The sequence below is a fragment of the Pelodiscus sinensis genome, chromosome 1 (assembly GCF_052426305.1).
Source record: "Pelodiscus sinensis isolate ZL-2025 chromosome 1, ASM5242630v1, whole genome shotgun sequence".
NCBI lineage: Eukaryota > Metazoa > Chordata > Testudines > Trionychidae > Pelodiscus > Pelodiscus sinensis.
This window is the reverse complement of record NC_143052.1, coordinates 256,926,325-256,950,351: the sequence shown is the minus strand read 5'-3', so window position 1 is coordinate 256,950,351 and position 24,027 is coordinate 256,926,325. Positions and strand designations below refer to the sequence as shown.

The 24,027-nt window shown below is 42.5% G+C and overlaps 2 protein-coding genes across 6 annotated transcripts in view; one reads left to right on the top strand and one right to left on the bottom strand.

Annotated features, from left to right (window-relative positions):
- TGDS (TDP-glucose 4,6-dehydratase) overlaps positions 1–14,661 on the bottom strand; it is a 30,441-nt gene extending 15,780 nt beyond the window's left edge. Inside the window, exons 1-4 of one of the 3 annotated variants that reach the window (XR_012900576.2) lie at positions 14,263–14,661; positions 9,535–9,601; positions 7,878–7,946; positions 2,955–3,045 (exon numbers count right to left, since the gene is read on the bottom strand). Coding sequence is in view for 2 of the 3 variants with exons in the window: in XM_075918821.2 (XP_075774936.1) it covers positions 2,955–3,045; positions 7,878–7,946; positions 9,535–9,601; positions 14,263–14,351 (316 nt within the window). In the remaining variant the exon portion in view is untranslated. The remainder of the gene's footprint in view (positions 1–2,954; positions 3,046–7,877; positions 7,947–9,534; positions 9,602–14,262) is intronic. The other 2 variants (XM_075918822.2, XM_075918821.2) reach the window with 2 other exon arrangements.
- A 155-nt stretch (positions 14,662–14,816) lies between these two features.
- Positions 14,817–24,027, top strand: part of GPR180 (G protein-coupled receptor 180) — a 34,491-nt gene continuing 25,280 nt past the window's right edge. For all 3 annotated transcript variants that reach the window (XM_075918818.2, XM_075918820.2, XM_075918817.2), the window contains exons 1-2: positions 14,817–14,981; positions 18,733–18,891. In XM_075918818.2, coding sequence (XP_075774933.1) covers positions 14,840–14,981; positions 18,733–18,891 — 301 coding nt within the window. In that variant the 5' untranslated portion in view covers positions 14,817–14,839. The remainder of the gene's footprint in view (positions 14,982–18,732; positions 18,892–24,027) is intronic.

Here is a 24,027-nt window from a genome sequence, read left to right as displayed (position 1 = left end):
TGAAATGCAATCTAAATGTTGTGGGAAAAAAAGTTCAGAATCAAAAAAGCCAGGCTTTTGTAATAAAGATGTACAATGTATTGTACATGGGGGGGGGGGTGGAGTGAGGCGGAGGAGAAAGAAGCATTGATGCAACCTTTTAACGGCCTAGTCTGAAAAACTGGCAGTGCAAGAAACAACATTTGAATGAAAATTTCAGTCTAATGATACAAAGCTTTCCTTCTAGTCATTAAGGTCCTGTGATTCTTAACTTTAAATCTATTATGGACAAAAAATGAACTGTGCCCTGAACTTAATACCTGCACAATTTCTTTTGGGGAAATGAGGAGGGATCGGGGGGCTTGGGGAGTAAGAAAAAGGGTAAAGAAATATTTTTTTCTACCTGGCAGCTTTTAAGAAAATAGACGATGTCTGAAATTGCTTCACTTGGAATTATAGTAGCAGTACCAATGAAGATGAATTATTGTGCGGCATGAAGGTAATGGCAGTTTAAAAAGTCCTTTGAATAATGGAATTTATCATATTGATGCCCTCTGTTGACAATTCCATTGAATAATGTTAGTTTATATTTAGGCACTTAAAGGTAAATTTAAAAAAAAATCTTTTAGAGTTTAGCACTTTCCTGGATGTTAACATTATTCATTGATTTCCATGGTAATTGCACATCTGCTTCAGACAACAATCAGGGTGAGTCTAGACTACACCCCTCTTTCGACAGAGGGATGTAAATTAGGCACTTCGAAATTACAAATGAAGCCGGGATTTGAATTTCCCATGCTTCATTTGCATAATCGCGTCATGGCACTCTTTCAAAAAAGTGCTGTTTCGAAAATAAAACTGCAGTCTAGACACGGTTTGTCGAAAAGGGAAGGCTTTTTTGAGGAACAGCTAGCCAAAAACTCAAAAAGAAATATCAAAATATTTTTTAAGTACATTAGAAGCAGAAAGCCCACTAAAAAACCTGTGGGTCCCCATGACAACTGAGATATAAAAGGAGCAATCAAGAATGATAAAACCATTGAGGAGAAACTAAATGATTTCTTTGCTTCAGTCTTCATGGCTGAGGACATTAGGGAGATTCCCAAATCTGCACCATCCTTTGTGGGGAATGAGTCTGAGGAACTGTCCCAGATTGAAGAGTCATTAGAGTAGGTTTTGGAACAAATAGGAAAAACTTAATGTCAACAAATCTCCGGGACCAGATGGCATTCATCCAAGGGTTCTAAAAGAACTCAAATGGGAAATTGCTGAACTATTATCTGTGGTTTGTAACCTATCCTTTAAATCGGCTTCCGTACCTAATGACTGGAAGGTAGCCAACGTGACACCAATATTTAAAAAGGGCTCTAGTGGCGATCCTGGCAATTACAGACTGGTAAGTCTAACTTCAGTACCGGGCAAATTAGTCGAAACAATAGTAAGGAATAAAATTGTGAGGCACGTAGAAGAACATAATTTGTTAGACAAAAGTCGACAAAAGTAAAGGGAAATCCTGTCTTACTAATCTATTAGAGTTCTTTGAAGGGGTTAAACATGCAGATAAGGGGGATCCAGTAGATATAGTATACTTAGATTTTCAGAAAGTCTTTGACAAGGTCCCTCACCAAAGGCTCTTGTGTAAATTACATGGCCATGGGATAAGAGGGAAGGTCTTTTCTTGGATTGAGAACTGGTTAAAAGACAGGAAACAAAGGGTAGGAATAAATGGTAAATTTTCAGATTGGAGAGGGATAACTAGTGGTGTCCCCCAAAGGTCAGTCCTGGGATCAATCCTTTTCAACTTACTGATAAATGATCTGGAGAAAGGTAAGCAGTGAGGTGGTAAAGTTTGTGGATGATACCAAACTGTTTAGGATAGTCAAGACAGAAGCAGACTGTGAGGGACTCCAAAAAGATCTCACCAAAAGTGATTGGACAACAAAATGGCAAATGAAATTTAATGTGGATAAGTGTAAAGTAATGCACATCGGGGAAAATGATAAGAGGTATATAAAAATCAAGAGTGGTGTGGAGATGGCGGATAAAGAAAAGTTATTTATTAGTTCCCATAATAGAAGAACTTGAGGACACCAAATGAAATTAATGGGTAGCAGGTTTAAAACTAATAAAAGAAAGTTCTTCTTCACACAGCGTGTAGTCAACCTGTGGTACTCCTTACCAGAGGAGGCTGTGAAAGCTAGGACTATAACAGAGTTTAAAGAGAAGCTAGATAATTTCATGGAGGTTTGGTCCATAAAAGGCTATTAGCCAGGGGATAAAATGGTGTCCTTGGCCTCTGTTTGTCAGAAGCTGGAGAAGAATGGCAGGAAACAAATCACTTGATCATTGTCTTCGGTCCACCCTCTCTGGGGTACCTGGTGTTGGCCACCGTCGGCAGACAGGCTACTGGGCTAGATGGACCTTTGATCTGACCCAGTATGGCTGTTCTTATGAAAGATCCTGTAAACCTCAAAAAATGAGGGATGTAATCTAGACACACCCTGTTGAAAGAGGGATGTAGTCTAGACACACCCTTAGAACCTAAGAAGAAAAGAAGTGTAATGGCATACTACTCATTAAGGTTCAGAGGGATGCAAAAAAAAAACCCACACAACCCACTAACAATGAGCATCATGAGATGGTAGTTAGCTATATTTTGCAGGTCTTTAGCTTATGGATAAAATTTGTTTTTAAAACTACTCCCTAGCTGGGACTTCTCAACACCTAGTTTCTGCCTTGGGGCGCCTTTTTTTTGGGGGGGGGGACACTAAACTGTAAATCCCTGAAAAGAGATTTATAATGGAAATGTTGACAAACCCCAATTCTTAACCATGCTACTTTTTGTTGATACAGACAATTTTGGTTGTTCAGTAGTATGAAGGCAACAGGAATGAAAACAGCAACAACAGGAATAGATTACTTGTTTAAATAAATCTAGTAGATGTATTACAATTACAACATGCAACAGTGCTCACCTACATGGGTTTGTGCTGCAAAATGTAGAACTATATCAATTTTCTCAGTTTCAAAAAGTAGTTTTATAAAATGGGGTTCACAAATGTCACCCTAAAGAGAAAAAACAATTAGATTAAAACATAGCAATCCATCAGTTTTTGATAATGGAGTCATGATTCTTAATTGTACCACATTTTATCTATAATGTAAAAACAGCATAGAGCAGTGGTCTCCAACCTTTTTAAGCACAAGATCACTTTTTCAATTTAAGTGCAATGTAAGATCTACCTCAAACCCAAATAACCTTGCCCCACTTCCTTCCTGCCCCTTCTTTGATGCCCCATCCCTGCTCCATACCTTCTCTGCAGCCTCACCCTGCTCATTCCATCTCCCTTCCTCTCCCCATCCTTACTCACTTTCACCAGGGTGGGTAAGGGGTTTGGGTGCAGGCTCTGGTCTTGGGCCACATGGTTTGGCGTGTGAGAGGAGCTCCGGGCTTAGCCCAGGGTGGAGGCCTGGGGTCCAGGAGAAGTTTCAGAGTGCAAGCTCTGGGAAGGAATTTGGGACTCACGTCTGGGACAGGAGGTTGCATGCTGGAGGACATTCAGAGATGGAACAGGGGTTCAGGAAGCAGGCTCTGGTTGGACACCATTTGACTAAGATGGCTTCTGGGTGGTGAAGCAGTGGAGTTAAGGCAGGCTTACTCCTTCCCTGGTCCTGCACCACTCCTGAAAGCAGTGGGCATGTACAGCAATGGCTCCATGGCACCATGTACTGCCCCTCAGCTACAGGGACTGAGCCCACAGCTTCTAGTGGTCACTGTTCCCCATTATTGATCAAAGGGAGCTGCAGAAGTGAGGTCTGCAGGCAAAAGACCCCGTGCTCTGCCTCTCTCAGGGGCTGCAGGGATATGCCTGCTGCTTCCAGGAGCAGCAATTACCACAGGGGTAGTGACTCCAGCCACAACAAGTTAGGCATTTTAGAACTCACTACTCAAGGAATTACATTTAAACATGACAGAGAAATGAAAATTATGAAATGCACAGGCCAGTCAAAAACCAAAACTAACCCACTTTGCAAGCAGTAAAAAAAGTAACAATAACCCCCCACATGTGTGTTGGATCAGGAAATGAGAGTAAATGACAGTGTGTGTTTGTGAGAATGACAGACACACAACCCAGACAGTGTGAGACAATCACAGAGATCTGCATTGCCAAGCTCCCTCCATCCCCTTCTCTCTGTGTGGGACTCCCTGACATCAGCACCCCCTCTTCTCCCTCCCACACCCTGTACAGCAAGCAGGAGGCTCCCGGGGGGGGGGGGGGGGGAGGAAGCTCCAAGGCAGAGGGCAGGAGCAGCATGACAGTGGGTGAAGGGGCAACTGAAGTGCCAGCGCTTGATAGCTTCCTGGCCAAAGCAATCACAATAACCTGTCAGAGGCTCCAAGATCTACTAGTACATCCTGATCTACTGGTTGGTGACCACTAGCATAGAGTCTGTTTTGTTCATTTTATCTGTGACTATATGCAAGACTGCATTCCTGTTGATTACTTGTATACTACCATGTTAGTCTAGGTTTATTGAATAGCTTATATAAAAATATATTGCAAGGTAATCAAAAGAGCTAAGTTATGTAGCACTTATATAAAAGTAGTGCCACCTCAATGACTCATCAGCATGAATAAGGGCTTTACAATTTGGCTCAGAATTATGAAGAATGCACTATTTCGCATTGCCACCTATCTTGTAAAAATACACTCTAAATTAGGGATGTAAATGAGTAATCAAATAGTAACCTGGCAAGCATCACTGTGGCTGGCGAGAGGGCTGCTCCAACCTGCTCCCATTTAACCAGTTAACGAATTAAACAAGATTTTACATCCCTACTCTAAATCTTCTACCACACTCTCTGGCTATCCTGAATTAAAGGTCTTAAATTATAGTTGGGAATTTTTTAACTGGAAACTTACATATCTCATGAAAAAGTATTTTTCTGAATAGGTTTAAGGGAATGGAGAGCAGGATGATGAAAGATTCCATTTCCGTTAATACAGTTCCTCTTTCTCCTCACACCAAATTTTAATTCTGGATGTAAACACATGACCTTGACAGCTGCACTCCCATCCACCAATATATGCCTAACTCGCTCTTCAAATAACAAGGCACTTGTTCTCCAACCAAAAGCTGTGTCGGTTGCCTAATTAGGTCATGCACTGTTCAATTTGTAATACCATATAACACAACTCCTATGATTTTATGGTTAAAAATTAATGAGGGAAGATTGCATAGAAACTGATTCTACTGTTGATACTTACAATAAACTGATAAAATAAACTCCCAAATAATGTTCAAAAGTCATTCAGTTCCCTGATCACATTTTAAGGCTAAAAGCACAAAACACTGGATAATCTTCACACTTACAGATCAAACTAGCCATGTAGCAGAAATGTAACTTTAAACAGCAGAGGACCATTAATTGAATAAAATGCATATTAAAAAGTAAATCTCAGGTTATTTCCCTCACTGCCCCAAACCAAAAGCTTCCTTGTCAGAACAAGCTGCTGTCAATAAATAATTTTTAAATTATACAGAATAAATATTAAATGAGCAAAAGCAAGAGCAACTGTCAGTCTATTAGAAAATACTGCAGAAATTACATCTTTGCAATTACCTAATTAATGTACTTCAGCACTTACATTACTACATTCCTAAATTAATATGCATTTTCATTAATTGGAATGTGAACTATCAGAGAAACAGCAAGTAAAAAAACTCCCCCATGAAACAATCTATGTGAAGTCATAATTTGTGAACTAAGTCACGGGGTCAAAAGTTCTGTTATTTGAAAGAATATGAAAAAGTTAATTAAACAAATTAAGACAATCCATGTGAAAAAGAAAATGCAATCTTCAATGAACAAGCAAAAACGCTGTTAAAAATAAAGAAAAGAACACACTCACTTTTTAAAAATTATTCAAAAACCTATGCTTTTCTGTAGTTTAGACATTAAGATTCTGATTTTCCTCTGTGATTAAGTTTTAGATAGAGTACATCTACCCCTAAAAATAAGGAAATATAAATGTACTTCATGCTTTTCAAGCAAGGCTCTCTAATGTATTAAGAATAATTTTTTTGTTTGTTTTTAGGTTTTGGATTATTTATTTATACTATCCATTCAATATGGAACTAAATTATCTTCAATAAAAAATTAATAAATATCTCCAAATATCTTTGGACCTCCCAAATCTGGGACACCCTGGTCCGGCAACATCTGTGGGCCAGCAGGGCCATGGACGTTGCTTCACCAAAGAGCCTGGGAGATGGGAGTTGGAGCCAGCTGAGAGAACCCCAGAGGCTGGACCAGCAGCAGCTGGACCAGGCAGCGGCCGGGAGAACTTCCACCCCAGCGAGGTACCTCAGCTGCACCAGGTAACTAGGGAATCCCAGCCCCAGCTGGGGAACCCCCAACTACAGTGAGGTTTCTGGTGGCAGGCGCAGCCCCAGACAGAAACCCCTGATAGCAGCAGGGCCCCGGTTGGTAAACCCCAGCGGAGCAAAGTGTGGCCGGATGGTCCCAGCCATGAAAATCCCAGTGGCAGTGGGGCTGGTGGCAGCGGAGACCCCAGGGAACACTGTGTGGCAATGCGGCTGGCAATGGCCAGGCTGTCCTGGCCATGGCCAGGCTGTCCTGGCCAGAAACCCAGGGGGAACATGGGGCAGCGTGTGGGCAGCAGGGTGGGGAGCCCAGGCCAGGGCTGGGGTTCTCTAGCATTAGTGGAGCCAAGGGCAGGAAGCCCCAAGGAGAGGAGCTGTCCGGCAAACTCCCTGATTCAGGACAACTCGGTTCCCAAGGATACCGAACCAGAAAGGTCCAATCTGTATTAGCATCCAAGCTATTTAAAAGTTTTAGCTATACTATATATAAAAACCACGAATTGTTATGAATAATATGTGACTGAACAGTGACACCTAGTGTAAAAATGGAAGATTATCTGAAGAGAATTCTAGGATCTAGTGAGTCCACAGTTTTGGGTAACCGACTGGTTGGCAATAGTTCCAATAATGTAACTATTCTGTATTTATCTTTGCACTGAGAAAAAAAACACACACACACACACACACACACACACACAAAGGAAGAACTAGGTTAACATCTTCCCACCTTAAAGCTAAAACACATTCTTTAAATGCTCTTTAAAGTGCATGAGTATTACAGTAGACTTCCGATAATCCGGAACCTATGGGACCTAGATGGTGCTTGATTATCAGATATGCCGGACTATCAGGAGGTACTATAAACTGGTTTTATTTATATAATTATATACTGTATACATTATATACTGTAAATGAAGTGTTCTTAACCCTTTTTATTGTACATACTGTATACAGTATACCGTAATGTTTTAGTTTTTTTAAGCCTTTTTTTACCCTTTTTGCTCAGTTCAGCTGCTGCTGCTGCTGCTACCTTGTGACTCATTTTTTGCCGAAGCTCACTCACTAGGCTGGACTATTGGATGCCGGACTATTGGATGCCGGACTATTGGAGTTTTACTGTACTCAGTCTTTGTTACCAAAGGTTCCTGGATTTTTGATAACTCTATTGTAGATTGTTGAGTTCCTATTTTTTACACAAACCCGTGCATTTGCAAAAACAGGTAAAAGATTTAAAATAATGTGTTCCTTATTGTGCCAAGAAATACACCCGCTATTCATGAAGTTACCCCAAAAGTTACAAGAGTAAAACAAAGATAATTCATCATGATTCAGAGGCTTGATTATAGACTAAAAGTTAGAATTTAATTATGTATTACAGTTTTTGAGGAGTTACCCCATGAGTCGGTGGCACTAAAAGCAGAAGAGAAAGAGAGAACCCCCAAATCTGGTCTCAGTTCTGGAGAACCCTAGATGTAAAAGCTGTTAGTTTGCTTCTAAAAAGTCCATACCTGAATAAACTTGTAGTTTTGCTTCTCTGAAATGGTTTCAAGATTCTTCAAGCTTGCACAATAGTCCAGCTTAAAGGGGAAAAAACCAGAATATTAGTACATAGGATGAGTTTTCTTGAAAGATTCTTATTAGATCCTACTTATTTACTGAGAAAGTCTCTAACAATCTTGAGGAAATGGTGCTAAGATTATTATTTAAAATTGATCTGCTCTGATTAAAAGGTGCATTGTGTCATTATCTAGTAACTGAAAAAAAAATCTAGCAATAAGTCAGTTAAACAACATTTTAGAGTCCTAGTCCCGCAGAATTGATCCATTTGCTCAAACTCACTTTGTTGATAAAATAGTTCTCTGATATCCTTTGGCAGCCAAAACAGATGATTGTGAGATGGGCAAATAAAAATGAGAAATGATTGAAATCTACCAAAACAGACATTTTCAGACAAAATAGAGAAGGGGAAAAAAAGGAAGTTGTCAGCTGAGCTATCTTTAAATGAAATTTTCTCTTAATCTTTCAGATATCATCTGATTTCAAAAAGTAGCTGAAAACTAGATTATCCAAAGATTTCAAAAGAGCTTGTTATTATTCAATGGATACATCCCTGGCAAGTCACAGGTTACATACTCAAATTTGTACAAAAATTCCCAGAGGTATCTAAATAAGTTTAGAGCATAATTGGTTAATATTGTAACTCCAAGGCCTATTAGTGACTTCAAGTATTTTTAGGCAAAGGAGCACAGAAAGTTAAATGTTTTGACTAGTCACAATATTATTTCTGCTTCCCTAATAATGGAAGTGCAAAAGAACTTGCGGGGATGAAGATTCTGTAAAAATTTTGCTCTGAGGATTACCTTAGTAATCCTGCAGGTTTTAGTAATTATGTTTGATGAGACCTGCAACTGAGCAACTTTTATTCTAGCCCAGTGGCTCTCAGACTTTCCAGACTACTGTACCCCTTTCAGGAGTCTGTTTTGTCTTGTATATCCCCAATTTACACATAACGTAAAACTACTTGCTTATAAAAATCAGATATAAAAATACAAGTGTCTCAAGCACACTGTTACTGACAAATTACTTACTTTCTTATTTTTACTATAAAATACATTGAAATGTAAATACTGTACTTACATTTCAGTGCATAGTATATATAGCAATATACACAAGTTGTTTGTATAAAATTTTAGTTTGTATTAACTCGGCTAGTTCTTTTTATGTAGCCTGTTACAAAACTAGACAAATAGCTAGATAAGCTGATGTATCCCAAGGGAAACATGTTCCCCCTGGTTGAGAACCACTGTCTAACCAATCAAGTTGGCTGGAGTAGGTGTTTCAAACTCACTGACAAAAGCATGACATGGCTGGGAAGCAGATTTGAAACTCATGGCTACTCCAAATAAAAACACTTTGTTTCATTAGCATTAAGGTATGAAAAATAAAGAACATGTTAACGGAACTGAGGTGGGCTTCAAGAACTGGGCTTTGGATCTGGCTCTAAATTAGTACATAAAACATACCAACAAACCAATTTTGATTTTACAAAATTAAAAATCCAATGTAAAGTTTTCCACATCAAGCAAACTCTCAACATACCGTATGTTAACTGATTCGGATTTTTTTTTCTCTCTAAAGAAATGTGAAATAAACACAAAAACTTACCTTATCTAGATTTATAATAAGATAGTTGGGATAGTTTTCTACAAGAGACACAACCACATGTGATGCACTGCAGGTTTAAAAAAAAAGAATAATTTTGTTATAAATTATATAGGCAACTTTAGGATACCAGATGCTTACAGACAAAACACTAGTTGACACAAAAGAACCTGATTTTTTAAATTTGAAAATGTTGCTTTTTGTTGTCCTTTTCATAAGCACGTAATATTAGTGAATTAATAAATAGAGAAATAAATTTATTCTATACAGTTTTGCTGTGCTAGTCACCTTACTAATCAATAAGATCATCTCTGGTGTTAAAATTCCATAGTTTTCTAAGATAAGCATATCTTTGGCCTGAATTCTGCAAATATTTATATATGGCCTTAAAATTTACAGGTATATGGTTCTACTACATCAAATTAACCACATGACTCTTGGCAAGTTTGGCATCTGTGTATAAAAAGTGTTTTAACTGGTTTAAGGTAGAGAGTTGATCCATCCACTGCTACACCAGTAGAATCTCAGTGATCTGTGCTTCAACACTCAACTGTAAACCCCCACCTGTTTTCACTTACTATGGTTTTGTTCACACATTACATTAGTTGCTACACCAAAGCACATTTCAGAATTTATTTTTGTGCATTTTTCTCTGTATCTGAATTGGTCAATTATGGCAAAAAGAGAAATGCATAACACATGGAGCCCCATGCATCTGGTTAGTAAATCTAGCAGCTTCAGATGCTCCTGCGCAGAAGGGAGAATATCTGGGCACACAGAGCCCCAATATGAAGAGAAAGGAGAAAACTGGAACCTTGCATATAATTCCCACATATCCTCAAGCTTCCTGTGGACCATCCTCACATCCCTTGTTTCAGAGACTCATCAACTCTGCTCACTCACCCCTCATTAAGGGGCTCCTTGTGTCACCCCCATATTTCCCTCCACAAGGATGTTAAAATGTGGTTATTTTCCTGAGTAGTTGTTAGATTTTTTTATTGATTATTGTACTTGAATGGTCAATGGGAGTAGGCAGTTCCAGCACGCAGTCTGGCTCGAGCTGATCCCAGCATAACTTCTGCCACTGCTGCTCCGCATTGCAAGGGACAGGTGAGCCAGTGCGCAAAGACACTGGCTCAGTTCCTATTCCTGCAGGTCTCTGAAGTTTGATCAGAAACTGTGGGAACAGGGACTGAACCAGCAACTTCGCACACCAGCTCCCCTGTCCCTTAATATTGCAGAGCCACCGTGAGGGGAGGCGATGCGACTAGTCAATAGTGCTAACCGATAAGCTCCTGCTTATTGGTAAGCCGACTAGTCACTTACATGCCTACTCCACCATACTTCTATTATTTCTCTAAGTCAGGGGTCCGGTATGCCCCTCCTTGTCTTCTCCTACTACAGTTCTCCATTCTTTCCCCCCAGTCTCTTTTATCAATTTCCATGTGCTGAGGTCAATGTGCCTCCCATTCAAGGGTCCGCTATTCTCTTTGCCATGCCCTTCTTTCCCCATGTCTCCAAATAATTCTTATTTTTGTTTCTGTCTTGAAAATAAGTCATCAGGTTGTCAATCCTTTCCAATTATTAGGACGAACAGAACTGAGATGGGAGGTATTATGCTGGAAGCTTTTATTTACAAGGGATGTTAGATGTCGTTTAATAGTCATGTGACCACATCAAATCTTAATTGTTACACGATTATTCAATGGTACCGGAGGGGCCGAACCGGTAGCCAGTGCACTAACAGCCCCACTCCCAGGAGCCTCCTGCCATCCCATGCTGCTGCCTCTGGATCGGAGGCAGCAGCACAGGATGGCATCAGCCCCTACCTGTGGGGGGTTCAAGCTCTCCACAGACTGACGCTGTGCCGGCATCCCACGGAGGGGCCTCTGTTCGCAGTGAGCCCGGGCCATGGCAGACAGAGGCTGCTCTGGCATCCCACCGGCCATCTCCTGCGCTCAATACCCCCCTCCCCTCACCCCCGGCAGGGGCAGCTCCGCAAAGCTGGTGGTTGTGGGGAGCCAGCAGCTCTGGCTGGTGTCTGATACTCCTCCTTTGGCATATAAAATGAATAGTACCAAGAAAATTAATAAGGAAGTGTTATCAGTATCGGATTAAAGGATAAACTAACAAAGCTACATCTTAGAGCCTCACAATAGAAGGGACCTCTAAAGAAAAAAACTGACTTCATTTCAAATGTTATCAAAATTGGTTGTTAAGAAGATATTGGTTGTTAAGAAGATATGGGAGAAACAAGATTATCTCTAAATACATACATTTTCATTCAAATATGACAAAGATATACACATCTGGCTACACCAGTACCTTTACCCTTCAGCTGAGGACTGAGAAAAAAAGATAATTGAACTTATAAAATTAGGGTAAGTTTGCTAAGACTACAAGACTCCTAAGGCAGAGATTTGTTGGTCAGCTGTTACTGGTAAACTCTGACCATGCCTTCATAACTTCACTGATGATAAAATTGTGAAAATTTGAGATCGGAGAGGGCAGTATCGTGAAGCAATATTGGCAAGCTTATAATCATCTTTTAGTGTGTTCTTTTTTCTTTTGACCTGTACATATGTGCAACTGTGTATTTTAGTGTTCGTGCTGCTTTCTGTGAAAGAAATATTAAATTTATGAGGTAATTAGTATAAACCCATTGTCCCTTCAACTTGGTAAAGAAAGCAGAATGGAGCTTTTGTAATAAAGGGCCACTAAACTGAACAGGTAACTACTTCTATTTAGGGATGCAAAAGTGTAAATGCTTAAACGGGTATTTGATTAACAACAGCTTATTGGTTTCCATTACAGTTACACACTGGCTGCTGACTCCACACCCAGGGAGCCGGCTTTGCTGCTGCCTCTTCAGTATAACGGTTATGCTGCAGAGCCCTCAGTGCAATCAGCTCCCTAGGAGTGGGGCTGGGAGCTAGTTTATAAGCCAGCTCCTGGTGCACACAGACTCCCCGCACCACTCCCATGGAAGTCTGCAGTGCATGTAACCACTAGGAGTTTTAGTGGTTACATGGTTACATTTTTAAAACTATTTTTACATACTTACTTCTGTCTAAAACTGTTTGCTTACTGCTGATATCTACGACTAAGAGAATGTCAGTTAGGATTGCAGAAGTCACGGATTTCATGACTTCCAGAGACCTGTCTGACATTTTCCATAGCAGTCCTGAGCAGCTGTGGACAGCAGGTGCTGCCTTGCACCTCTCATGCAAGGCTTGGGCAAGCATCCCCCTATCAGTTCCACTGTATCAGTTATTTGTATTACATTCTGAACCAAGTCACAAATTTTTAGAATCATAGAATACTAGGACTGGAAGGGACCTTGAGAGGTCATTGAGTCCAGTCCCCTTCCCTCATAGCAGGACCAAATACTGTCTATCCCTGATAGACATTTATCTAACCTACTCTTAAATATCTCCAGAGACGGAGATTCCACAACCTCCCTGGGCAATTTATTTCAGTGTCTGACTACCCTGACAATTAGGAACTTTTTCCTAATGTCCAACCTAAACCTCCCTTGCTGCAGTTTAAGCCCACTGCTTCTTGTTCTATCCTCAGAGGCCAAGATGAACAAGTTTTCTCCCTCCTCCTTATGACACCCTTTTAGATATCTGAAAATTGCTATCATGTCCCCCCTCAATCTTCTCTTTTCTAAACTAAACAAACCCAATTCCTTCAGTCTTCCCTCATAGGTCATGTTCTCTAAACCTTTAATCATTCTCGTTGCTCTTCTCTGGATTCTCTCCAATTTCTCCACATCTTTCTTGAAATGCAGAGCCCAGAAATGGACACAATACTCCAACTGAGACCTAACCAGCGCAGAGTAGAGCGGAAGAATGACTTCTCGTGTCTTGCTCACATCTGTTAATGCATCCCAGAATCATGTTTGCTTTCTTTGCAACAGCATCACACTGTTGACTCATATTCAACTTGTGGTCCACTATAACCCCTAGATCCCTTTCTGCCGTACTCCTTCCCAGACTGTCTCTTCCCATTCAGTATGCGTGAAACTGATTGTTCCTTCCTAAGTGGAGCACTTTGCATTTGTCTTTATTAAACTTCATCCTATTTACCTCAGACCATTTCTCCAATGTGTCCAGATCATTTTGAATTATGACCCTATCCTCCAGATTAGTTGCAATCCCTCCCAGCTTGGTATCATCTGCAAACTTAATAAGCATACTTTCTATACCAATATCTAAATCATTGATAAAGATATTGAACAGAACTGGCCCCAAAACAGACCCCTGCGGAACCCCACTTGTTATGCCTTTCCAGCGGGATTGTGAACCATTTTATGAAGTTTTGGTTTCTCTCCGACTTCCACTAAAATAATGGTGACAAAAATCTAAGCCTGACTTACGACAACATCAGGAAGGCTGATCAGAAAAAGAAACCTAAAGTTTCAAACCTGCCATTTCCTAGCTCACCTGACGTGCAGCCAGGCGGCCTCCTGCAGAGCCCCCGCCGGCCCTGACCGTGTGCAGGGTCTGTCGGCAGCTGCGCCTTCCCCCGGCCAAGAGAACGGCACCTCGGAGCAGGGAAAGTGCGGGGCCGCGGAGGCGGCCCAGCCCCGGGAGACGGAGCCCGGACGGCGGGTGGCAGCAGCCTCCGCTCCGAGCGCCGGTGCCACGTACGATGCCGCCCCGGCAAGCGCAGTCCCCCCCCCCCCCCGGGGAGGTGACGCGCCACTGAACCCGCCCCGCCACTCACATGAATCCGGCGCCGCCCGTCACCAGCAGCCGCTTGGCAAAGCGCGAAGGCTCCACGGCAGGCTCAGGACCGGCTGCCTCCGACATCATCCGCACTTTACGGCACCACCGGCATTCGCCCCCCCGTATAGAGGAGATGGTTAGCTTTCCTTGCGCATGCGCAGTGAAGTCCTGAGCGGCTCCCTTCTTCCGCCTTCATCAAGAGCGGGTGTGTGGGGAGGGGTGCGCTAGTCCGTGGATTTGGCAGGGGTAGCCCCTCCCTTTCCCCCTCCGCAGAGAGCGCGCAAGCGCTGGGGGAGATCCCCCGAAAAAACATACCCACCCCCTTCCATGGGATGCCGTAAAATAGTTTCACGACACTCGTGCCTTGTGGCCAAGCTAAGCAACGGACACGTAGGAGTCTGGCTACAGGCCCGAGTTCCGGGCTCTCTCTGCGGGAGACGAGGCAGGCGCTAGCTCCGCCCTCCTGGCTCGGAGTCGGTTCCTATTGGTTCTCCCTCCGCCGGTTCCAGCTGTGGAGGGGCGGGGCGGAGCTGTCACGTGCCGCAGGTGTGGGGGGGGGCGCGCCGCTGCCGGGCATGGGGCGGCTGCTGTGGCTGCTCTGCCTGGCCGTGGGCAGCAGCCGCTGGTGGCTGCGCGGCGCCCAGGGGAAGACGCTGCGGGGCCGCTTCTCCGGCGCGGGGGGCGAGGCCCAGCCGGCCGCGCGGTTCCAGTTCCACGGTAGGTGCCCGCCGCGGGCCGGGTCCCTCTGCAGCGCGCCTGGCCCCGCCTGCAGCCCCCGGGCCACTCCCCGCAGCCGGGAAGGGGGGGTCCTCGCCCCGGGGAATCCGCACCCTTTGGGGGGCAGCCGTAACCAGTGGGGGTTACGTCCCCGTAACCGTGTGGTACGCTGCCCATTATCGCTGCATGATCAACCTCAATTGTAGAGACCGCAGGGAAACCACTCAGGGCATGTCTACACCGCTCCGGCTTGGCCCCAGGCAGCAAGCACCGGCTGAGGAACTGTTTCATTGCAGTATAGATGCTTGGGCGTCGCTTATAGCCTGAGCTCTCGGATCCTCCCACCTCGCAGGTTCCTAGAAAACGTGGATTGTAGCCTGAGGCCAAACATTTGCACCGTAATTAAACAGTCCTGCAAGCCGTCAGCTGACACGGGCTGGCCACCTGAGGAAGCCTTTCCGCAATCCCACGTTATTTAATTTGCTTCTGCTAGTGTACAAATACCCTAATGGATTGTAAAGTAATGAAAGTATATTAAGAACTAAATATAGTTATCAGTCTGTCTCAAAGACTTTGCACAGGAGATCACTATCTCCATTTTACAGACCAGGAAAGCATAGCACAAGGAAGGATAGTGATTTGTCCACAGCTTGCCAGTGGCAGAGCTCAGAGTTGTATGAGCTTTAGCTACAAAAGATTTGCCATATAATTAAACTGTTTTGAGCATATTTTGCATTATGCTCACTCAATTTTAAAAAATAACTGAGATTATATAGGAAGTCACTAAATAGTACTTCGAATGACTGTTAATACTCTACATTCTTCAATCAGAAAGTTTCTTGGACCCTGGTAGCTTTCTCCACTTACAATGTCAGGATGTTTCCCAGAAAATGCTGCTTCTGCAAACACTCTTGCACAGGTTATCAGTTAATAACAATGTGCTAAAACCAGTTTTTGTGTCTTTTATTGGGACATATTTATTAAAGGTCTCATGCAGTAAAACACAGGCAGAGTGCTTTATGGATATTTAAGACACTATCTTGGTCCCCAAGTTCTTATCATCTAAGACCACTATTCTGAAATGGGCTGTACATGGCAGACCACTGCTCTTGTAGACAGCCACACTTCAGTCAATGGGAGTCCACTTGCTTGGAGCCAGTTGCAGAATTAGTGCCTGAATGAGATATGAGTGTAGTGTAAGAGATAATACATAAGGGTGTGGAAAAGAGGTGGGTGACTTTACAAGCCAAACGATACCCACATAAGTTTGAAGACATTTGTATTTTTGCCATTTGCATTGACTTTCGCTGACTAGAATTCTCGATTCTCAGAATTATTTCTCTTACGGACAATATATGAAGAGCACATTATTATGTAGAATAAATGGATTTATTGGGATAAATTGGGAATAGCTGACTTGTTCCCAAGTGATGAAATATTGAGCAACACAAGTCCCTTTCACCATGCCATATATTTGCCACGTATATTTACTCACACCCCATGTTACTGACTAACTTCTAAAGTTTTTTTTAAATGGTGGTGTTTTGTATTTCTCCAGATTACATTTCAATGTCTTAGTTCTCATTAGTCTGTTACTCTGTAGCACAGTGGTTCCCAAACTTTTCAGCATCACGCCCCCTTTTTGTTTTTTGAGGACACTCTCACCCCTCCCTCCCCAAAATAGCAGCAAAACTTGTTGAGCAAAAAAAAAAAAGCCCTTTTAAGAGCAGAGCAGGCATTGCCCTTTTAAGATGGCCCTTTTGAAGTCTGCCCCAGCCAGCTTGAGCTGGGCGTGTTCCGGCGGACGCCTGAGCAGACGGACGGACGGACCGACCAGGCTCTTACTTAATCTCCCCCTAACGGGGGAATGGGAGGCTGGGTAACCTCATGTACCCCAGTTTGGGAACCCATGTTGTAGTAGCAGATCATAAAAGGTATGTCTACCCAGCAGCATTATTTCGGAATAAAGTGTGCGTCTATACAGCAAGCCATTATTTGAAAATAATGGCAAGCTGGAAGACTTCTTACTCCAACTCCTGTAACCCTTATTTCCTTTAACTTACCTTATTTGTTGTGAAGTGTTCTTCCTTTGGCTTCCTGCTGTGTAGACAGCGCCTAAAACCGAATTTCGACACAGCTGAAGTTGTGTAGCTTAATTTGACTTTTGTCCTGCTGTGTAGACATGCCCAAAATAATCATGATTTTTAAGTTTAGTTTCTCAAGCCTTTCCAGTATTACAATCAAATACTATGTTCCATTTGGTAGACTGGAATCTTCCCCCCCCCCCCCCCCCAGACAAGAGGATCACATAATATCACATCTTTAACCAGTCACTACTTGTTCAAACCTGAATAGAACATTTCCTGGACCTTGTGCAGATGTAAATTGTGAGGAAAGGGAGAGAGAGTTATCTGGAAGGTGTTTTTTGGTTTCATTTTTTTTAGTTTAAAGTATAACTGAGGCCCGAATTAGGATTTTGTGCAAATTGAGATCATCATGAGAATGGTATTCATGAACACATGTATATTATACTGTACTACTTTATATGTTGAATAGGTATGGTACTTCTTTATTGGGCATAAAATATGTCCATGACAGTGGTGAATGTGATGCATGGGCATTAAAGTATCATATATGTGAAGGGTTTTGTGTATATGTATAATTTGTACTTTGAGAACTAGTTACAGTAAAGATGATACAGAACTGAGTTGATGATAATGACTGAACTTGGAATAAAGTGAACTTTTGGTGGAGTGAGATTGTGATGGTTTGGGAGCCAGACTCTCTAGATTGGGAATTCTGATTCATATTATGAAGGTTTTCTTAATGAAAACTATGTCATGCAACACCTTGATGCTTACACAGGATTGCTAATGGGTCTAAGTGCATCTTTGCCAGTCCAGGTACAATGGCTGGGCTTGCAAAGGTTCTGTATTCAATCTGACAATCTTTCTCTGTCTATAATATAATAATTTTCAAATACCACATAAAATCTGTTCCAAAATTTCAGGAAATGTTAAAAGCATCACTGGTTGTTACTCCCTCCAATTCCCGCTCTTTAGCACAGCCACAACCTCTGCAATTGTCAGTAGAGCAAACAGGTCGATGACACCTTTTAATTCAGGCATGGAGAACCCTCAGCCTGTGGGCTGCTGATTTGTCAGTGTTAGCTGCTGGTGGGTCAACAGACTGTTTGTTTACCTGAGTGTTTGCAAGCATGGAGCTCTGCAGTTCTGCAGTGGTTGCTATTTGCTGTTCCCAGCCAATGGAAGCTGCAGGAAGCAGCATGAGCCAATGGGAACTGGGGGAAGTGAACAGTCAACCATGACCACTGGGAGCTGCGAACAGCTGAGCCCCCAGACCCTTAGGTAAACAAAGCATCCAACAGCCTATCAGTAGCTAACCCTGATGTATCTCGTGGCCACATGCTAGCCCTATTTTTAACTAGGAATGTAAAGGGTTAACCTGGTCCTAGGGACTGTGAAGTTGGACTGTGAAGTCTTCCTTCTCCAGAGAGAGTGTGATATAGGAGCTGCATCTCTTATTACTGGGGATTTCAAACCAGGGGCAGTGTCTGGATTGTATTTATGCCTTGGTAGCTTAAAGTACCCAGTGTCCAATTAAATGAACCCCCTCATGTTGGTCTGGAGAGTGATCGAGATTGGTTTATTTAGATCTGTAACTTGGTTCCAGTTTTGTTTGTGTCTTCCACATAAGACAAGTAGTTTGATTATATTTTTTAAATATCAAGGTGACCATGCTGTTCTGTATATCAGAATCAACAATGTAGCAGCAGCTGTTGTAAAAGAGGCCAGACTTCACCTTTTTCAAGCACAGGAGTGGCTAAAGCTGCAGGACAGCACTGAGGATCATAGCTGCGAAGAGAAACTATCCAAAGCTCAGCTGATAAGTGAGTGAGTTTTATTTTGAAGTAAAGGTTCTTTTAACTGTATGTATTTCAGACCATTGATGTCCTTGAAATCAGTAAAATATATTATCAACTTAAGTGAAACCAGAATGGTCCGTTCAGTATTTTTTTAATGATAAAGAAACATAGTTGATTTGCTCTTGTGATTTTCTTTTTTTATTTTACAACTGTGATATATTTTTATTTTTTTCAACTGTGATAAATTCCTTGAGAAACCAATTAGTGAAACATTTAAGACAGGTAATTGTATATCAAATCTTATTATAGCCCAATGCTTTCATTTGCTTTGAATTTTGAAAAATACTAGCATTTGGCTGACATTTACTATATGTGGGCTCAGCCTGGAAACTATTCCCATTTTACAACTAATATTATTATATAATGTGCAGAAAGTCTTTTAACAGAAGACCTTAAAGTGCAGTCTCCAAGCCAGTTTGCAGAATAAAATCACTATGTTGTAGGGTTCCCAGGTGTCTGGTTCTGAACCGGACAGTCCAGTACTTGAGCTTTCTCTTCGGGGAAACAAATAGAGAAAATATAAATGAGAAAATATAAATGTCCAGTATTTTCTAAATAAGATGTAATGTGGATTGTGATGTAATGTCAAGTGTGTCCGGTATTTTTGTTGAAACCATCTGGCAACCCTACTACGGTGTATAAATGGTTGGTTGGGGGTGAAGGTCAGGAATTAGTTCCCCAAATGCACATGTGGGAAAAGGGGTTGATTCTTTTTGTTAGAACAGGAGAAAACAGGTTTTATAAACAAATTATTACAATACAATTCACTAATTTATGAAATGTTAAGTCTCAGATGGAGAAGTACATGTTTGTAAGGGGAGTATAATGTGGTATTAGAGAGGAAGGAATCCGTAATGATCGCTTTTTATCTGAACCTTCCCCCTCTTCATGTTTCCTTTGTACCACCTCTGATGATAATTTTAGTATTTCTCATTTACTTTTGTTAGTTTCATCTCTCTCTAAAAATTAATTCAAGACTGAATTGTGCTGTCTCATTCCACAAAGTTTGTTAATATTAATTTTATCACTTAATTCTGTAGTTAGCTATTCAATATCGAATCTGACACAAGTGTTGTTAATATTTGAGTCAATAATTATACCAGCATAGAATATGCATGCTGTGTTGTCGTCTTTTGTTTCTAGAAGAATAATTCGGTTTTGTCAAGAAGCTCTTTCTGCCATCCTTATAGAAAATGCATTGTTCAAAGACAGGGGGAGAAATAGAAGGCCAGTATCACTTTTATAGAAACATAAATCAGCCTTTGTACAAAATTCTAAAGACTCTTAAAATTCAGTTTCAAAGAGGTGTTAATCAAGATAATGCTTAATTTGTTACTGATCTAAGTAAAAAAGAGTGCAAATATGGTAGTCAAACAAGGAAATGCTCGGTAGCTCTGATGAATTATGTAATTGAAAGATACAGATACTAAAACCATTATTTGTGCCATTTATTGAGTATAAGATTAATTGAAGCAAGCATGATGTTTCTTTTTCAAATTAAACAGGTATTAGGAATTTAAGTATCTTATATGAATGTGTCTCTGTTTGTATGTGTTTCTCTTATGCAGCCAAATCTATGTTTCTTGTATTCAACCAGTAGTCCACAATCTATACAGTAACTAAGTGACCTCTTAGCGCAGGGATGGGGAACCTCAGGCCTGGGGACTGGATGTGGCCCCTGGCTTGCCTGGATCCTGCCCTCAAGTCTCAAGTCCTACTCAGCACTGGGGGCCCGTGCTGGTGCTCCAGTCCCCCCCCCCCCCACACACACACGGGATGTTAGTGTTTAGTTGAATAGTTGACTAATCAAAAAGCAGGATCTCATGGATTAGCACTATCGACTAATTGCTTCCCCCCCCAACATCCCCCCTTCTGCTGCGGCTCTGCAGGATAAAGCCCAGGGAAGCTGGCACACAAAGTTGCTAGCTCAGCCCCTGCTCCATGAACATCTTCTCATTCATCTCATATAGCTGCAGCTCTGCATTGTGAAGCCCAGGGAAGCCTTCACCGCAGCTGTGTGTGTCTGGTGTGATAAATGAAAAGACATCCACAGAGCAGGGGCCGAGCTAGCAACTTCCTGCACCAGCTTCTGGGCTTTACAATACAGGGCCGTGACTGGGGAGGTTTTACTGTGAATCGGAGTGAGCCAAACTGAGCACCACAACTTCTTACCAGTGTCAACTGTTCAATTAGTTGACAGAAAATCTGTTGACTATTCAATTAGAGAAGTGATCATATTTTAACATCCCTGCCCCCCACTGCTCCACCAGGGAAAATCTACTAGGCTGAACCTCCCTAGGCTCTGGTGTGGGAGGAGATTGTGGAATGTCTTTCTCCTTCTCAGTTGGGGGCCACATCACTTGTGCGTAGCCCCTGACTGATTTTTCTGTGGATCAGTGGCCACCGACCCCAAAAAGGTCCTCCACCCCCGTCTTAGCGTATTGTCAGAATGACACTTTAACACAATCTGTCTATGGTCCTGCTTTTAAGGCTACCATGTTCTGAAAACTGTTGCCTTTTATGTTGATAGACTGTGGATAACACTAAAATAATAAATACTTCTTTTAAAAGAAGAGCTACTTGATATAATTTTATTATATGTGGTGATGTTAGTTCAGTTACAGTCCCCAGTGGTACACCATGCTGGTTGCTTCAAGGGAACATGGAAAGTGTTTCTTTCTGAATCCAGCTGTTGATCAATTTAAGCCTTGAAGGATAAGGGGAAATAGCTCTTTAAACTTGATCCTAGGTACAGTAATTTAATTTTAGCTATTCATGGTGGATTTCATTAAGGGAATTAGACTTTCTGAGTTGTTTCTCAACTATCCCAGGGCAATGTGTTCTACAGATTTTTGTATGAAATTTTCAGATTTTATTTTTAATTCACGTGTTTGCTTGTCTTCCAACTCAGTGCTCTTTGTATTTTCTAAAAGGGTAGCAAGATACTCAAATGACCACTATATTATTCATTAGTTAGTGGCTACGTCTACACTGGCCCCTTTTCCGAAAGGGGCATGTTAATTTTACAGGTCGTAATAGGGAAATCCGCGGGGGATTTACATATCCCCCGCGGCATTTAAATAAAAATGTCCGCCGCTTTTTTCCGGCTTTTAGAAAAGCCGGAAAAGAGCGTCTACACTGGCCCCGATCCTCCGGAAAAAAAGCCCTTTTCCGGAGGATCTTATTCCTACTTCAAGTAGGAGAATAAGATCCTCCGGAAAAGGGCTTTTTTTCCGGAGGATCGGGGCCAGTGTAGACGCTCTTTTCCGGCTTTTCTAAAAGCCGGAAAAAAGCGGCGGACATTTTTATTTAAATGCCGCGGGGGATATGTAAATCCCCCGCGGATTTCCCTATTACGACCTGTAAAATTAACATGCCCCTTTCGGAAAAGGGGCCAGTGTAGACGAGCCCTATAAGTTTGTCACTTCTTTCGTGTCTCCTTTTCCATCTAGTTATTGTCTTTTTAATCTGTAATTGGAATTTCACCTCATATTACTAGTTGTTTAGCCATCTTTTCATTGCTCGTTTATCTCCAAAATAGCTCCGGGGAACAAATACTAATTGCTTTGTAGTACTGAAGCCTTAAAAAAGATCCCACAAAAATAATTTGAGTGGAACAAGAACCTTGTGTTTCAACAATAAACTGGAATTCTGTCAGAGACCAGGGAAACTTTCAACACAAGCGATTTTTTCCTCCCCCCTTGTATTCAGTTGCACTATTCCTGTTAAGAAAAGAAATATACGTGCAATGATTTTTATTCTAACACAGAGACGCTGTTTCGGAGCAGTTAATGAAAATATTTCTTCTATGTGGCTATGATTAATAACTGAAACATTAGCTACATATGGTAAATCCCTTTTAGAGGACTTTGTCAGCTTTAGGCACCTGATTTTTTCATTCATGACTTAAGTAACTCAGTAATGCTCTAGTTGCTCCTGTTTCCACTCTTCTCTGTTCCCTTTTAGTCTTGCTTCTCCAGCCCATCAACAAGTTGCATTCAGTATAATGTACAGGAAACCCACAAAGATGAATACCAAGTATACATATATATATATATATTTTTTCTCAAGAGGCATATTGTATAGTCCTTCTAAATAAATTAGGAATACCAGAAAACTGCCAAGCTGCTCACTGGCCTCACAACATGATTGTATATACCGTATTTTCTGGCGTATAAGATGACTTTTTATACTAAAAAACATCCCCCAAAAATCGGGAGTCGTCTTATACGCTGGGTATAAACATACAGGCAGTCCCCGACTTGCAGGTACGAACGGGGCTTTTCTCGCCCCGGAGGACACGGACTGTGGGACCTCGTGGTCCCGCCGCCTGTGTACTCTGGGGCGAGAAAAGCTGCTCCGTGTCTCCCTGGTCTGCAGACCAGGAAGATGCGGAGCAAAGCTGCGGAGGGGCTCCAGCAGCGGGGCAGCCCAGGCGCGCCTGGGCTGCCCCGCTGCCCGAGCCCCTCCGCGGCTTTTCAAAGCCTCGGGGGAAGCCGGCAGCGGGACAGCCCAGACGCGCCGCGGCTGTCCCGCAGCCGGCGTCCTCAGAGGCTTTGCTCCCGGTGTCCCTGGTCTGCCGGAGACGGTCCCCAGCAGACCAGGGGCACCGGAAGCAAAGCCGGGGCGGCGGAGGGGTCCCGCGCCTCTGAGGCTTTGCTCCCTGTGTCCCTGGTCTGCTGGGCGGGGGGGGGGACGCAGCTAGTGCGCCCTCCCCCCCCCAAGCAGACCAGGCTTTTGTTGTGGACCCTGGGGCAGAGCAGCTGGGGCGCTGCCAGTTGGCCTCTTAAAGGGGGGGGTAGTCTTATACAGCGAGTATAGGCGAAAACATATGTTTTAACTAGAAAATTAGGGGGTCGTCTTATACGCCCAGTCGCCTTATACGCCGGAAAATACGGTAGTAGGGATATGAAGGACTAGTCGATTATGCAAATAGAGGCGGTGGGGGGTTAAGAGGAGGGAGTACTTCAAAGCAGCAGCACCACTTGAAGCAGGGCCAGATCCCAGGCTCCACCCAATGTTGCCATTTTGAAATGCTGCATGCAGCCCTGCGCCAGCAGGGGTGTCCCCAGGCTGCACACAGCGTTTCAAAGAAGCAGC